The 18,151-nt window shown below is 31.4% G+C and overlaps 1 protein-coding gene across 2 annotated transcripts; it reads right to left on the reverse strand.

Moving 5' to 3' along the window:
• Positions 1–2,670: 2,670 nt before the first annotated feature.
• Positions 2,671–17,151, reverse strand: LOC127719218 (uncharacterized). 2 transcript variants are annotated; one of them, XM_052225236.1, is made up of 5 exons: positions 17,017–17,151; positions 14,947–15,027; positions 13,243–13,326; positions 11,618–11,679; positions 2,671–4,413 (listed from the first exon to the last, which is right to left on the reverse strand). In XM_052225236.1, exons 1-5 carry the CDS (start codon positions 17,123–17,125, stop codon positions 3,658–3,660), a joined length of 1,092 nt encoding a protein of 363 aa, XP_052081196.1. In that variant the 5' UTR covers positions 17,126–17,151; the 3' UTR covers positions 2,671–3,657. The 2 variants fall into 2 exon arrangements, with proteins under 2 accessions (XP_052081196.1, XP_052081197.1); XM_052225237.1 differs by lacking the exon at positions 17,017–17,151 and adding an exon at positions 15,240–15,314.
• Positions 17,152–18,151: the final 1,000 nt, after the last annotated feature.

Raw genomic sequence — 18,151 nt, forward strand, 5'->3', positions numbered from 1 at the left:
TCGCATTGGCAATCATACCACATTTAATTTTTTTTATATTTAAGGTGAATGTAATAGTCAGTGAATTCTCAAGAGAATAAAATTATGTGAGGTATACGTCAATATAATACATCAACCCAGCGACACAAAAGTCAAAAGACATGATCTGTAACATCTATATGGATACCATTGGAAAATGTGAGTTACTCGATGTTTACATATGACGGAATACATGTTGGCTAACAATATGAATGTATCATTTACCTTCGGCAACGACCATTCATCTTTTGTTGGGACATGGATTTTTTCTCTCTGGACAAATACTCAAGTTTAATCAAAAACAAACTACTCTTAGAAAACCCATGCCCACATCCCCCCCCCCCCCCAAAAAAAAAAGAAGAAAGAAAAAAAAGAAATAAAAAAAATGAATGGCCGGTGCTTATAAATCCTTGCGCATGAATTCGTGATTTTCTATCTATGTTTTTAAAAGATATCATTGTAGTCCTCTTTAAATAAAAATCTCGTCAATTTTCATGAGAAAAGCAGAAGAAAAATTATACAGTAATTTTTTTATTTAAATTTTAATTGTGTCGCTCTGTGTGCGACTTACAATAAATTTCTTAATCTATACTTAACACCTAAAGAAACGCACCACCTCCATTAATTTCTTTGGTGTTAATTTTTTATGCACCACCTCCATTAATTTCTTTGGCGTTAAATTTTTCTAGTGCATGTAACATTTTAAAAAAATGATTGAAATGAGTCAAAATTTTTTCTTAATTTCAATTTTTTACATCTCAAAAAAACACATTTTTTTAACCAAAAACAAAACATTTTTACCAAATCTGTGAAAACTAAAGTCGTGTGTACCTTTATACTTGAAAAAGAACGTAAATGACTTTGATTTTCAGTTTCTTTATCGAATTCTTGTGTAATGACCAATTTGAAATTGACTTATCTCAGAATTTTGATGTTTATTTTGTTTTTGAAATCTCCATTGTCGCCACTATCTGTAAACTCTGCAATAATTTCAAGATTATGCTTAGAATACAACAGATTTCTACAAATTTGTAGCAAAAACAATAAATTGTGAAACTACTATATATATAGTAAGATGAGGTGCGTTATTTATGTTTTAAAGTATACATATAATACATCTGACATACATAATCATTGCCAAATACTACTGATGGGTCATGTTTCCAAAGTGTGGTGTCAACAATATATATAATAATTTTATCTGTCAAATAACATTATGCAAAATCTATATTTATAATTTGATTCTATAACGTAATTTCTTTTTTTCAATCTAATGAGAAATAGTTCGCCACCAATTATGACAGACCAATCTAGTCCCTTTTAACTTATCACAATCCGTTGGACAAATCCAAGCAGATAATTAAAACATGCATACTGTAATACATTGTCAATGTTTTAAAACCATTTTTCAAATCATTAGATCGTCTTTATAATATTGGTTAAAATGACTGATTTTCAAGAACTACACAAATGCTGATATCAGTAAAACTGAATGTTTATATCATGTGATGCTTGGTCCTCGATGTCAGATGTACATAGACAATAATAGTGCATTGACTTGACATATCAACGATATAAGGATGAGGCTTAGAAACGGGGAAATGCGAGGCTCTGCCGAGCTTTTTCCCCGTTTCGGGCCGAATCCTTATATCGTTGATATGTCAAGTCAATGCACTATTATTGTCTTTATACTGCAATCTAATAAAAAAACATTTTCAATTGTTGTTTAATGTGTTAATGTTATTATTTGATTTAAATATTGGAAAACTTCCCCCTTTTATAAAAAGGCCTCATATCATGCAGGCGGAGAAATATACAACACAATGAAATGTACATTACCTGTTGAAACCCGCAATCGATGGTGAACGAATTTGTTTGAGAATGAACTAAAATATCAACAATAAGCATAAAACATAAAGATTTATAGTTTGCAAACCAAAAATATTAATAAGTGAAATATGTGTTTTGTCTAAAAATTGCAAAAGAAATAAGTTGAGTCGTTGTATACATTGGAAACAAGAACAGGTTGAATAGGTCGTATGAATAATTAATTATAATTTCGGCAATTTATATTTAAATATTCATGAGGAAAAGTGATATCAGGTCAGTGACTGTATATGACATAGAAATATACGGTCAACGCATTTTGACTGCTCAAATAGAACGAGTGCAGTATAAAATATTTTATGCTACTTGGACAATTGACAGAAAAGAACTACAAGGTGGTTTAAAGTCTCCATGACTAAATTGACAAATACAAAATGTAAGGTAATAATTGAAACTGACCCTTCCTGATTTTGCCCGCTAAAACTGGCCTACAAACATTTTTAAAAGAGCTATGTTTAATAAAAGTGTGAACAAAAAATCATGTTAACTGCCTATGAAAAATATCTGATTTGAAAAGTGTTGTTATTTGACGTATATTATGTATATACATTATGTGTACATAAGAAGTTTACTTCACGACAGTATTACCCGATTTTCTGTAGAAAAAGAGATAACTTTCTTTCCCTAACGTATACGTACGTTATATATATATTCTTATTTTTCCTGTGTGTATTATAATGTGGCTTGGTTGTTTTTCTATAATACAATATTTTGTTTTCCAAATGCATTAATTATGTCATGTAAGCAATAAACAAAAACAAACAAAAAAATACACAAACTGTATTGTTTCAAAAATTTTCTTATGGAGGTGATTTGTAAATCATGGTTGAAATACAGATTTTGTGTCCCAACTTCGCTCACGATCTGAATTTCAATTAGTGGGATTTTATTTTGAAAATGGAGAAACAATCACAAAAAATAAATCATTTCATTTTTTGTTAAAAAAAATTAAAATAATGAATATACATGTATATACTAGATAGGATTTTTGTCACTGAATAAGTCAATTTCACGAGGGGCAATAACAGAATTGGAGTTTCCCTGATGATTACTAAGGATTATTTTGACAATGATTTTCGGGGACACGATTTTGAATACGGAGCTATACGAATTATATAGCGCTGGAAATACCTACCATTCCGAAGCACATTTCATTCCCAAATATTTATTTGACGTTTTAGTTATCACTTTTTGCAGATGTTGATAAATGGATATCATTTTAGTATAATTTTTAATTTGTCTTCATTTCGTTTCCTTTTGTCTCTGTCATTTGTTGTTCTTTCGACCTTTTGGTTTTCAATGTAACAGTGCTACTGGTACTTCACTTGTTATAAAACATTTACGATTTTGCTCCTCTTCGGGCTTGTGCAATCATGAATAAACAGGACACTAACAAGAAGAAACTAATGCATATTTATGCCTTATACGGTATATCGTTAACTAAAACTATAAGATAAAAGAATTTTCTTCATATTTCTTGGGTTTTTTGCTGATCTATTATAAATCTGTGGGGGAAATAAACAGGATATAAGTATTCATTTTACGGTTACGATCAAAAGGTACTAAATCCTACCAAAACAAAAATAAATGATGTTCGAATAAATACTGATAAATGTCTCAAAATTGCAATGCAAAATGCTTTTTACAATATCGTATAAATCAAATAATAGGATGTAAAAATAATTAAACTTAAAATAATATTGCAAAAAATTGAAGTCTGTAATACTAGTTAGCTGAAAATTGTAAAACGACTCAATCTATTTTTGGCCGCCATCCTTCTCTCATCTTTTTCAGCTTTGCAACCTCTATATTGTTCAATGAAAATGGTTTATCACGCAGTTCATCGTCTTTTAGATCTGATAAAAATTTTCCATCAATAGCATTTTCATCGCATAAATTGGCAAGTTTAGGTAAAGCACATTGATGCAAACACCGCACCACGTCTTGTACGGACATTTGTGACATGCGCTCTGAAGACGTCGTCACAGAAGTAGTAATACGTGTACTTGGTTGAACTCTGACTACCGGTCGGATTTGTGACTGTTGGGGTGGTGGTATAGGAAGCATTTTAGAAATGTCTGGATAATCATAGTCTTGTAGGTCTTCATCACTTTCGTCATCTAGTTGGGAGTTTGAATCTTTGATTATGGTAGCCGGTTTAGCGTGTGAATCTTTGTTTGATGGAACTGGTACAACTTTCTTTCCTATAGGTTTTGGTCTAGGTGGTTTATTGATGGTATCTACGGGTTTCACACGTAACGGGCTCGGCTTTTCTTGATGTACTTGTGTTGTTGGAGACTGGTGTGGCTTATGTCTTGCCTTACTTCTCGGAGACGATTGTGAGGGAAAAGGCGTCTCTTCGTGTTTTTTGTCGTAAGTTGGCGATGGAAGAGGTTGTGTAACCGCTATAGATGGCAAGATCGGTGGCAGTTTTGCTGAATGATGACTCTTTGGTAATAATCTCGCTTTAAGCTCAGACTGAACACGCATTAATCTCTTATAAAATGGCTGAAATAGAAGTAAAGTAATTCCTGAAAGACTTTACTGTAGAAAAAACAAAAAAAAAATTGATAAAAATAAATACTTTCACTGCCTTGAGTCTCAGAGTTTTAAGGATATTGTGTAGAAAATGGTCTCCCCCCCCCCCCCGGAATAATTTTGAACATAATTTCAGACATCAATACTGCATTTTCCAGTTATTTAATTGTTTATACTGGCTTTTACACTAGCGTTACAAATACTACCAGAAAACTATGTTCTATCCCTCTAATATCGACAAATTTGCAAGACTTGTAGGTTAATAGTTCTTGAATTTTTGTATTTTTAGAAATACAATTGTTATAAAACTTGGTTTTCAAAGTAAACATAACAGGTAAACCTAGTGTGATTCAACAGAGTGAACTAAAAGCTCAAATATTTCAAATATTAGAAAATACTAGTTTTAGTAATATACACTGATAACCATGTATTCATATAAATGAATATTATTTTTTTCATAAAGATACACATTTTTACAAAAGATTTGTGTGCAATTTGAAAAAAATATCCAGTATTTAAATATATCCGTATCTCTGAAATAATAAGTACAACATGTATTGTTTGCTTTATAATGTGACTAGGAAGTAACCCGCGGAAGCGCGATTATAAAGGACATTTTTATAGATATTCATGCATACATTGAGACGGAATGATTGTCGAAAATGCACCTACTTCATACTTTTCCTCTCTTAATTTCAGTTTTAAAATGAATTTACCAGTATATTGAATGTTCTTATGATTTAAACGACCATCGCGAGAGTGTCTTAAAGACCATTGATAGATAATACCATGGATATATCCCGTGTGTTGAACACGTCAATAAGACGTCATCCTAACCACAAAAACTATTTTTGTAATTTCTTTCTTTTTAACATTTTTGTTCGTAAAATAACCGTATTGCATGTAGTTTGTTTGTATAACTTGTGTTAATAGTCTCCCTTTAAATAGTACATTTGAAGGCATGAAGATTGTAATAGGTTTTTCTACTCAAATATAGGAAATTAAGTTAGCTTATGTATGTCCTTTTGTGGAGTTAACATCAAGAAAAGTATGACATGTATTAAACACTTCATTTGTGACTTTAAGTGAAGGTGAGTATTGTAATATATTCGAAAAAAACTACTAGATTCCCAATTTTGTTCTGATAAGGAATAAAATGCTTCGCTGGGGCGCAGCTTGATACGACCGCAGAGGTCGAACCCTGAACAGTTGGGGCAAGTATGGACACAAAATTCAAGCTTGATACAGCTATGACTTTGGATTGTCATTAAATATTTGACACAGCATAGGTTTCTGACACAGGATGAATGTGGTGTAAGAACTGGAAAAAATTTAATTTACCTATTATGGTGGAATATCCATAAACTAAATTGTTTGTTAATTTCAATATATCAAAGAATATGTAGAATTCAATGTTTGGTGTAATGTAATAAAGTTGAAATTTGGACCGTTTTTGTTCAATGTGGACCAATTTGGTAACATGTATAAATAATCAAAAATCTAAATACATGGGAGCCCATTTAAATACATCATAAAGGTATTAAAATAGAAAGTGACATCATAGTCATGGCTAAAAATAAACAAAAATCCTTAATCAGCAACATGTAAAGTAATATCTAAAAATAAAATTCCTTTGTAACCATAAAAGCCCATTTAAATACATCATAACAGATATTAAAATAGAAAATGACATCATAGTCATGGCTAAACATAGCAAAAAACCCTTAATCAGCATCATTTAACAGTAATATCTAAAAATGGAAATTACATCATAAAGGTATTAAAATAGAAAATGACATCATAGTCATGGCTAAAAATAAACAAAATCCTTAATCAGCATCAGCAACATTTTATAGTAATATCTAAAAATAAAATTCCTTTGTAACCATAAAAGCCCATTTAAATACATCATAACAGATATTAAAATAGAAAATGACATCATAGTCATGGCTAAACATAGCAAAAACCTTAATCAGCATCATTTAACAGTAATATCTAAAAATAAAAATTTCTTTGCAACCATAAAAGTAAAATAGAAAATGACATCATAATCATAGCTAAAAATAAACAAAAATTTTTTTTATTGGCAAATTTTAAATGGAGTTTATTATACTAAAACAATAAATTTGCAACCATAAACATGATAAAACCCCATTTAAACACATCATAAAAGTATTAAATAATTCAACTACATCATAAGGCTATAAAAATAGAAAATGACTTCATAGTCAAGGCTAAAGGTAAACAAAAAACCTTCATCAGCAAAATTTTATATTGGCAAATTTCCAATGAAGTTTATTACACTAAAATTGTTGGCAAATTTCCAATGCATTTATTAACAATAAAGTTATTGGCAAATTTCCAATTTACATAATTTAAAAGCAGTGTAGATGAGATATTTAAATGAGTTTGAATTACCAACCTTACACTGCTTTTAAATAATGTTCTTTACTCAATTATTTGTCTATTAAAATGGAAACCCTTGTTTTTTAACCTTTTTTCCCCTTTTTCCTTAAACATTAGAGCCATAACCACCCCCCCCCCCCCCCAAAGCCAATTATTACTTTCCAATGTAACTTAAATTTCCAATATAAATAATTTTAAATTTCAATTCCTCATGATATATAACCGTATCATTATTATTTTCTTTCATATATAAATCTGAAACAACCATCTTTAAATGGAAAATTTTAAAGAAAAAAAAAGGAAAAAAAAAAATCCTACCTCCCACACATTTTTTCAACCCCCTTTTGATTCATCATCCCCCACCTCAATCACAACCTTCAATTTGTGGTATGGTACATTGCAATACAATTTCACAGAGATCCATACACTTGAACACAAGTTTTTGTTGCAAACTAAAAAAATCCTTATTTTTGACCAATATTTGGCCCCTTATTCATAAATGTTTGAGCAATTAACCCCAAAACTCAATTCCTACTTTCTCTTCGTGATAAAAAATAACTAACTTAAAATGTAAATTTTAAACAAAAAAAAAGGAAAAAAAAAAATTACCCCTTTTTTGACCCCCGCCCCCCTTATGATTCATCACCCCCACCCCCCTTTCCCCCCAAACCAAGCTCAATAACAGCCTTGCCTTTGTGGTATGGTGCCTTGTAATACAATTTTAGAGAGATCCATACACTTGAACACAAGTTATTGTCTAGAAACTAAAAAATGCTTATTTTAAACCCCTTTTTAGGCCCCTTATTACTAAACATTTTGGGCAATTACCACAACACTCAATTCCAGCTTTCCCTTTGTGAAATGGAACCTTGTAGTAAAACTTCAGAAAGATCCATACACTTACACACAAGTTATTGTCATGAAACTAGAAAAATGCTTGTTTTTTGCCCCCTTTTGGCCCCTTATTCCTAAAATTTTGAGGCAATTAACCCCAAAATCAATCCCAGCATTGACCCTTTGTGATATGGAATCTTGTGGTACAATGTCAAAGAGATCCATATGCTAACACACAAGTTATGTCTGGAAGTTACAAAAATGCTTATTTTCGGCCCCTTTTTGGCCCCTAATTCCTTAACTGTTGGTACCATAACCCCCAAAATCAATCCCCACCTTCCTATTGTGGTATTGAACCTTATGGTAAAATTTCATAGAGATCCATTCACTTAAACTAAAGTTAGAGTGCGAAAACCATTGTGTATTCGGACGACGACGCCGGACGACGACGACGACGACGACGACGACGACGACGACGACGACGACGACGACGCCAACGTCATACCAATATACGACCTCAAAATTTTTTTGCGGTCGTATAAAAACCATTTATCTACTTCATTTTTTGTTTGGCTTCGTTTGTTTATTTCGTACACTAAAATATAGTATATTCCTTTTGGTTGCTATAAGAGCACCAATCATTTTTATATCATATAAAATATGATGGCTAACTTTACTATTGGTGTAATCTATGACTGTTCAAAACAATAATCTTAACACTGTTGTGTAATAGGTGTTTCAGATACATGTGTAGAAAAGGCAATGTCCATGTTATGCGATGTCAGCCCCGTTTTTACGGAAAATTTACTATTTCAATGATACAGAATTTCGTTACAACATTAACAGTTTAAAATATTCAAATCGATAAATACAATATAAATAGAAAGGAAATGTTTTGTCATTTTCTCATCAAAAAAAAAAATTTACAAGATTTTGGTTTCAGTTTCATAAGATCACAGGGGATGAAAGATCTAAACTATGCTAATTTTGTCTAGTGCTTTTTCAACCCATAAGTGTATGAAACTTTATAAAATTGCAATGATATATAATCAAAAATATAAGTAATGTATTTTTTTTTAACTGATTAATTAAGTGTTGCTATAATAAAAACACCTTTCATTGATATAAAATATTCACAGGGTTACCGACGGTTTTTTTTTAACTATTCATTATTCTGTTACGTTTTTTTTTTTTAATTTCTAATGCCGGAATTACCAGCGCTGAAAGTTGTGGCGCTAATTGCTAGAAATGTTTCGGTGTATTTTTACATCCAGAGACCCACTTTGAATGATAAAAGAGCCAAAAACAAAACACGGTGACCTTATGATTGTTTTACATAATCACAAGCTAGAATTATTTAGCAACAAAATATCGATTTTAAGAAAAATCTATGGTTTTTGAGGACATTTTTCATTGATTTTGTGTGCTTTCTGTACAAATGTAAATTTATTTTAACAAAAATTCTTCTAACAAACTGTTGAAAAACTTACCGAAAATAGAAATGTCGCTGGTTTGCTTTAAAAAAATACAAAGGGGATGTTCTAGTTTGGAACCCCCAATCAATTTGGTGAAAATATGAAATATGAGTACAACTACAAATTACACAAATTAAAGTAACTGTGTCAGTAAGTTTCCTTCAATTTCTGTGTAATCTGTAGAACATTTTGAATCGACAAACTATTTTACTAACACACGGAAACACGAAAGGCGAAACAAAAGAATGTCTCCCAACTTCAATGGATGGTTGGAAGACATATTGGATACGACCTTTATTTCTGATAAGGAATATGAAGAATGTCTTTGGTAATATATAGGCACTAGAACTGCAACAGTTTAGTTTTCTGTGTTTAGTAGATTTTTTCTTTAGTTTTTAGTTTGGCCATGCTGTCCTTGGTCTGTTCTTTTTATTTGCTTATGATTTAACACCCCCAATGTAGTTGTCATCTTACTCTTTCTTACTCGAAAAAAAAACCACAGATTTTTACACTAAAAAGAAACCCCGAGAAGACCTCAAAACAACGAATGAAGAATATGAAGGGATTAAATGTTGTGACCGATCATAGGACATGATGTGTCATAAAGATATATAATGTAATTCACTTATCAGTGAAAAAGACTTCCTGAATTATATTTTTATAACAAACACAGTTCATTGGTTAGGTATGAAAAAGGACTTCTTAAATACATCCTGATGATTTTTTTTTCTTGACTCGTTGTCCCTTTAAACTTTAACGTTTAGAAAACAAAAGTAGTCCCTAACTACAAGCGCAAAAATTACTGATCATCACAATACAACATCTACTGCTAAGTTACTGATGGCCATAAGCATACAAGACTCACGAATTAATAGCCAACCAAAATAAGAATTTATGTAAACTTAGTTTAAAATGATTATTTTTGTATCTTTTCACAATGAACCATGCTACTTTAGTAGGAAAAAAAACCTCAGGTAATTTCAATGACTGGTATTTATCTCCCTCTCCATCTCCTAAACGAACGTTATGACTTCAAGGATAAATCAGTCTTCATATAAACTTCTGCCCTTACCATTTACTTATAGGTTTAAATTACAATAAATGAGTAATATCACTGATTTAACAAGATTGTTCATACAAAGTTTGCATGTTAAATTGTGAAATCAAAACAAATTAATGCATTTATCCCTTTTTTGCTTAAAATATCTTTGAATAGATCTTTTTTAAATTGATGCATATTGTAATAGAATGTATGTAAAATTGGCGAAAACGTTCTTTAAACTCATTTCTCAATAATCAATCTAATAGACTTTTCTTTAAAACTGATACATTTTTTTGTTGCCAGAAAGAAATAACGTTTCATTGGATATAAAATGGTCATTGTTGTCTCATTGGTAAGCATACAACATCTCCTTATTTTATATAGGGTTACAACGTTTTTTTATGTACCAATGTATTTTGTTCAACAGTTTTTCATGGTAGAAAACCTCGAGAATTAACTTCTTACGGTTTACCAGCGCTGAATGTAGTAGTGCTAATTTCTATGTTTCGGTGTATTTTTTACACCAAAAACCCCACTTGAATGATTAAAACGCCAAAAACAATACATGGTGACCTTATGACTGTTTTACATAATCATAAGCTAGCAACAAAATATCGATTTTAAGTTAAATATATGGACTGGTTTTTGAGGACATTTTTCATTGATTTTATATGTTTTCTATACAACTGTACATTTATTTGAACAAACATATTATCTAATCAAATTTATGTAATTCAAAGTCGAAAGAAATTTTTGTTTTCGATCTTTCTATAATCTTATGTGACATTGCATATTTACTGTTCCTTGACATCAATCAAATTTCTTTTTCCTTGGTTTCATAAAAATACTTTTATTTCATTAATAATATGCAGCTCCTAAATGATCATTTTTAAATGAACTTAATCAATACCAATACTTCTGTACGGTTTCTATTTCTAGTTTTGTTACTACTGATTTTTTTAAAGTTCTATAAAGAGTAGATTTTATCATTATGTCCGGTATGTCTATGTATTAGATAAAAAGATAAACGAAGAACTTGGAGCCTGATAGGATTCTTTGATAATGTATCACAAAGTTATGTGCTTTTTCAGAACTGCTTTTTAATGTATTTTCTGTTTTGTTCATATTTCATTCGACTCATCAACATTAAAAGGGGAGGGGTTTAAATAGTTTAACCTCACCACATGCGCGTGCCTTTCCAAAGTTAGGAGTAGTTGTCTTTAATGTCTTAATGTTTTGTCTACTAGGGAACTTGGTGCTGATGGTAGATTATAAGAAAGTTCTTGCTAAATCTATCTCCAAAACTGTCCTAGTTTCTTACCAATCATAGAAGACTGTATTGGCATTGATGGGTGTGTAGGGGTGTCGTTAGGTATAGCGCTCATTTCATTTTATCACAATCTAATATATAATTTACCTTTGGTACAGAGATTTTATGTTTTTGTTGTGGTAAAGCAATATATTCACCAGAAGAATCATCTGAAAAATAGCATTATGTAAGTTGTAATCTATTTTGTTTCTTTTGATTACCCAGTATGTCCTACTGTTAAACTTGCTATCAAAATAGTCAGTACTTATTGTTTGTCAAACAGCTCTACATGTATAATTGTAAATGGCCAATTTATTTTGCCATGTCACCGTACGGCCATCAACAATAAGCAAAACCTATGCAATAAAGTAACCGGCATGACAAAATAAGAAATAATTCAAACCAGCAAACTACTGTTTTCAAAGTTAGTTTCTATGACTCAGATCTTTTAACTTCTTTTTTATACGATCTCGATGAAATAACTTGGTTTTGTTCCAAAGCAAAGTGATAAAATATGACAATAAAAAAAGGAGAGGGGTTGACATACCAAAAGGTCTAGAACCCGTCAGTGCTATTAATTTTATCTCATGTTTTGCCATTCATGATTTTAAAATCGATGACAAATCGTAAATGGACTCTAAGTAATTTGTTCAATACTTTTATTAGACTCGGGCGATTTAGACCTTGAAAAATGTTATACTTATAAAGATGTCTATTGATGAAGACCGTATGTTGATTTTTAGTTGTCGTTTGTTATTTTGATCGTTGAGTTTCTGTCTCAATGGCGTATACTTAACTCTTTTTCTCGGAATTAGAAAGGTTCTATTTAGTTCCGAGATCGATCTGATCGGTCATAATCATAGAGGACAATAAGCCCAAGAAGTACCGGTCAACATTTACAAATTTTATGCTTGCAAACTCAGAATGGTATTTGGTTTCTAAGTCTCTATTGTATGTGAGTTTTTATTCTTGGTTGGGGTTCAACACTAATATTCTACGGGGTAGTTTTAGAAAACGGTGTTTTTCTTTTTTCACTGTGTAGATTTTGATCCAAAATTTGGTATTTGAAGTTCACGATCAGGCATTTTAATTGATTAAAGTTTGTAAAAAGTATTTGTTTGTTGGTGTATTTAAAATTTCGGTATCTTACTCCCCTCCACCTCCTATGACCACAAGGTTCTCAAGTTTACAAGAGAGGAGGCCCTAGTTAGATTAACTCCTTTAAATAAGTTATTTTATGCATACTAAATTGACTCGAAAAAGAGTAGTTTCCCTTTCTTTGGAGAAGCGTGAGGTATCAATGTTTCCTAGGCCATTTTTTCCTTTTAATTACCTTGTATTACATTTACGTTGTAAATATGGTTTTTACCTCTCATAAACTTATAATCCTGCTCAAATGTTTTTTTTGTGTTTAGTTTTCAGTAATGTTTTATCGTAGCTCTTCATTGCAGCGTATCAGTACCATTCATTTGGCAAAAGCAACTAATTTCAAACTATAATTCCAGTCTTTTTAAAAAGCTATATAACACATATAAATGTTGCATATATGAATAAGCGTTGCATGGTTTATGTGCTATTTTGTGTGTTAAAATATCCAGGGTAAATTTAAACATTAAAGGTAATAGCATTGATGATTGGTGCCTTGTTTTAATGGTAAAAAACGCAACGGGGTATTCTGAGAGTCTACATGTCATCATTCATTTGTTTTATTTTCAGAAAAAAATTATGCTAACCTGGGACTTCATAAATTAATAGAGGTCCGTCCACTTCTTCTTCGTTATGCGTCTGTTTGTCTTTCTGCATAGCATGGATATTTCCTAAATAAAACAAGTCAAAGGGATTTAAGTACTTGAATTTAATCTAAAGAAATATAGATAAATATCTTTTTTAACCACTTTCACAAAGTGGTCGTTTGTGAAATGCTGTGAAACAAATGAGAAAGTATGTTATGAAATAACAAGACATAAATGAAAACATATTTATACATATGTACACATGATCTTTTTAAAAAAAATTAATTTTTTTAATGTTTTCTGTCTGGACCAAGACGCGGTACAAATCATATAGTTAAGACCCCAAAACATAATATTAGCTCGTAGAGTGAAAACAACTGCTTGACATTTTTCTAAGAATGTAAAAGCATCAGGAAGGTTCAATAGTGAGGTAGATTGATGTTAATGCCTTGATTTCATGGGAATGGGTATGCAACTGGATGGTCAAAACTAGATAATCATTCGCAAATAAAAATATATTAACAAAGTGAATCTTTATATAACAATGACTTTGAACTCTAATCCAATGCCCCATCCCCCCCAAAAAAACAACCCAAAAGCTTGTTTACCTTTTCTATATATCTTTTGTTGATCAAGAAAGCAAATTGATTTATCTAGATTAAGATTCCCAAAACCACATTAGTTGCAAGCTCTTGAAACTAGAGGCTCCGAGGAGCATGTATCGCTTACTTGGTATATTGGCATAAAATGATACAGTACCATACGAATTTTCCGATGGTTTCTGGCAGTAGATCTTGTCCTGCTGATCATCTTTGTTATTTACAGTTTCTACCTATTTTAGTTTCCACATAAAAAAATAACAAAAATATTGGTAAAAACCGCCATTCAAGGGAAATGACTGACTATATCGGTCATTTTGACATTAGATGTTGTCCTACTGATAATTTTTGCACTTTTCTCTATCAATAATAGTTTTTGCCAAAAAACACAAAAATGGATAAAAGTCGTTACTCATGAAAAAGAACTTATACAAGGAATCGACTGACGATGTTTGCTATGTTGAATTTTTGTAGATCTTGTCCTGTTAATCATTTTTACCATGACCAGTTTCTCTTTATCTACAATAATTGTCAAGATAATAGGCCTTTGGACCAGGTGAGCTAACTAATGTATTGCGTTATACACAGGAAGGAACTGTCTTTTGAACAACTGTGTAAACATCCTTTGGTATTAAATATATATGTAAACCACTTTTCTATTTCAATGAGCATTTCCTAAGATATTCAAGTGTGGTAAAAATAAACCGATTCAAACATGCATAAAGTTAAAGCACTTTGTTAATAATATGAAGCACTTAATTAAGTTTGTGATGGAAAAAAATAATTTAGCTTAATGCAAAAGACAGGATAAATAGTATGGATAAGTGCAAAGTGATTACATTGTGGCCATGTACCATGTGAATGAATTGTATCTGCATATTATCATTATCCTTATTATACAAGAGTTTAACACATGGTATGATATTTGATTCTTTTCAGTTTTGTAAAAAGAAAAAAAAAAACTTACACTTTTTTGTTTACCTTGCTAGTACACTTATTGCAGCATAATGAAATAAAACTATACGGTCATTATTAATATATTTTTCTTTTCACAAAACTATGATACATCTCACTGCTTGGTTGAACCCCTTATTTACGTACTTACCTCCTGGTGTTTTGTGGTCTTGTTTTGATTGGTTCTGATGAATTTCATGCTGTTTGGTGTTTCGTGGAGCAACAACTGGTGCTGAAATAAAAATGATATCTCAAATATTTTGAAAAATTCCAAAACACATTTTCTGTATACCAACTAACGATCAATGTACGGACTGTTACATTGTAAAATAGTGTTAAAAATTCGGCTCACGTGTCGGTCTTACTCTAGTACAAATAAGGATTCATATTCATATCACACTGACATGTTTAAGTCCTGAATATGCATTTAGTTTGCCACCGTACATTTTATCATGCATCACAGTACAATTTCAAACATGTTTGAATAGACGAGCGCGTGCTTTGAAGGAGCTAAAATCTTTATGTTTAGTTTGTCAGTAATAATCTTATCTAGGAAATCGCGCAGATTCTCACTAAAAGTTTAAGCCAATAGATATAATAGGTAGTTGTAAAGTTCCTTCCTGTAACTGTTTAAATTTTTTATTTACATTTGTTTGGCCAGAGTGTACCGGAAAATGACAACTAAGGAAGGGTGACAATATAATCGGAATAAACGACAATAAAACTTGTAAGATAGTGCAGCTCATTTAAAAATGATATCAAAAATTAAAAACGAATAAATAGTATGAGCGAATGTCTTTTATGAGGGACTTGACGGGGATTTTTAATTTCTGTATTCTTTTAATGATTGTTCTACTTTAAAAATGTTAGGGAGCTACCATTTGATTTTTATGGGGGGGGGGGGGGGGGGCTAGGATGAAATTTGAAAAATAGGCGGGACAGGAGTTTTGAGTAAAAAAAAGGCAGGATGAGATTATTTGCAAAAAAAAAAGGCAGGATGACAATTTATGTAAAAAAAAAGTCCGGATAAACTATAAAAAAAAGGCAGGACCGAATAGAGTGAAAAATAAAAAGGCAGGACCGAATAGAGGAAAAAATAAATAGGCAGGACAAAATTTTTCATCCTAGCCCCCCCCCCCCCCCCCCCCCCCTAAAAATCAAATGGTAGCTCCCTTAATGAAATTAAATATTTCTTTATTCTTCACATCGTCTATTTCTATATTCAGTATTGCTTTACCCTATTCTTTTATTTTCCACTGTTATTCATTATACTTTTGCACCCCATTATTCTCTATTCTTTATATTTTTTGCTCATTTTTCTCTATTCATTATATTTTAAGCCATTATTCTCTATTCTGTAAACCCCATCCGAACCCTCTTTATACTTGTACAGTAATTTAAATTGAAAATGTGGACAGCTGGTGGGTGTCGACAAATTCTGACCCTCAAGCAGGAAGAGTATCAAAGAACAAAGTAATCTGGTATTTACCTGTATTACTAGTACGTGTTATATAATTATAATTATTATGCATTTCGTGTCTACAATGGCTCTTTGTAGAGGTTATTGTATTAAAATATAATGGTTTAATTGCGATTGCTTAATTTGCTCTGTGTATTTGTTTTGTGATATTCATTGGGTGATAATTGACCAAGCTGTCTGAACGTTAAAGAGCCCTTTATAGGAACGCTTTAAAGCTCCCTAGATGACCTGATGTAAGGCAACATATATATCCCCACCAAGTATGCATGTACTATCCTCTTTTTCTATGAAAGTCAAACTTTGAGCCTTTCATATCGATCGATCTACTTTTATAATAATTGTTCCCGGCCTAATATTGCGTATGTGTATGGAATCTTGCAATTGGAAAAAAGTGAAGAACAGCCAAGCATCGATACTTGTACCTTTGTATACTGTAAATTAATCAATACTTGTACCTTTGTATACTGTAAATTAATCAATACTTGTACCTTTGTATACTGTAAATTAATCAATACTTGTACCTTTGTATACTGTAAATTCAGAAATTATTGCGAGGTTTATATTATTGCGAAAAATGCGACTCGGTGAGTATCGCAATAACAAGAACTCGCATTTTGATAACAAAACCAATAGATCTGTATGTAGATTTTTCTAAAATCGCAATAATTAAACTCGCATTCTTGTCCATTTTTTGAAAATCGCAATAATAAATGCACGCAATAATGTGTTTCAGATACTTACGTTTCATTGGTTGTCCAACTACTTCATAATCTTCACGATCATCATCAGCATCAGATACACTTGGCCTCGGTGGAGGTCTCGGAGCTTTACTTACTGCTGAAATAAACATTCTCAATTTTATTGATTATAGTAAGATATGATTTAGTAATCAGCATCTCTTTGGCATCATCAGGTCGCCTAAAGATGTATACAATGGTTGCTACTTCTTATCTCGAAAGGAGACCTAAAAATAAAACGAGTCTGTGTGTACATAAATTTATTTAGATCTGGAAATTACTTGAATTCATACTGAAAAGAATGTCTAGTTAAGGGGACGACCACTTGAATTTCATTGGTGGCGGGGGGAATGGGGAAAAAAAAGAGATAAAACACTTATATTATAAAACTAAAGATTTGTTACGAAGAAAAAAAAAGAGTAAAAATCATGGTAACATATAAAATGATATTTTTCGAAACTCCAACTTGAGTACAAAGCTGACATAAGAAATATTTTTTAACCCGTAATGATAATTTTCATTTAGATTATGGAATGCAGTCGTAATAACGTCTATTTCTGCTGTGTGTAGTGTTATTTACGACGATTCAAAAGGAAAAACAAAGGCCTGATTTATGTTAAAAAAAAAACGAAAAACAAATAAAGCAAACAGCAACCAAAATACAACCATTGAATTATAGGCTCCTGACTTGGGGAAAGTCACATACAAAATATGGCGGGGTTAACCATGCTTATCAGCACTCAATCCTTCCCTAATCTGGCACAGTGGTGTTACAGCACAACAAAAGAACAAAACTATAATAATCAATTGAACTAGACTTGACTCACTAGATTGGAAGTAAGCACATAAAAAACCCTAACAAAAAGACAAAAACACAAGGTACCGATATAAGAGATCTCGTTGCTACTGACAGCTATAGTTCAAAACCAATTCCAACTAATAAATAAACCATGTTTTCCAGACTTAAATATCAAACAGAACATAACCAATGGATTAAGTGTAAAAATATCATAAATAAGCTGAGAAAACCATGGCATTGTGCAATGCCAAAAATTAAGCATAAACAGGATGTAAAACCAACAGTGTTCATAACTGAGTAGTCATACATATTCAATCATGTTTTAATTTATTAAAAACAA

This window comes from Mytilus californianus, unplaced genomic scaffold (assembly GCF_021869535.1).
Source record: "Mytilus californianus isolate M0D057914Y unplaced genomic scaffold, xbMytCali1.0.p SCAF_104, whole genome shotgun sequence".
NCBI lineage: Eukaryota > Metazoa > Mollusca > Bivalvia > Mytilida > Mytilidae > Mytilus > Mytilus californianus.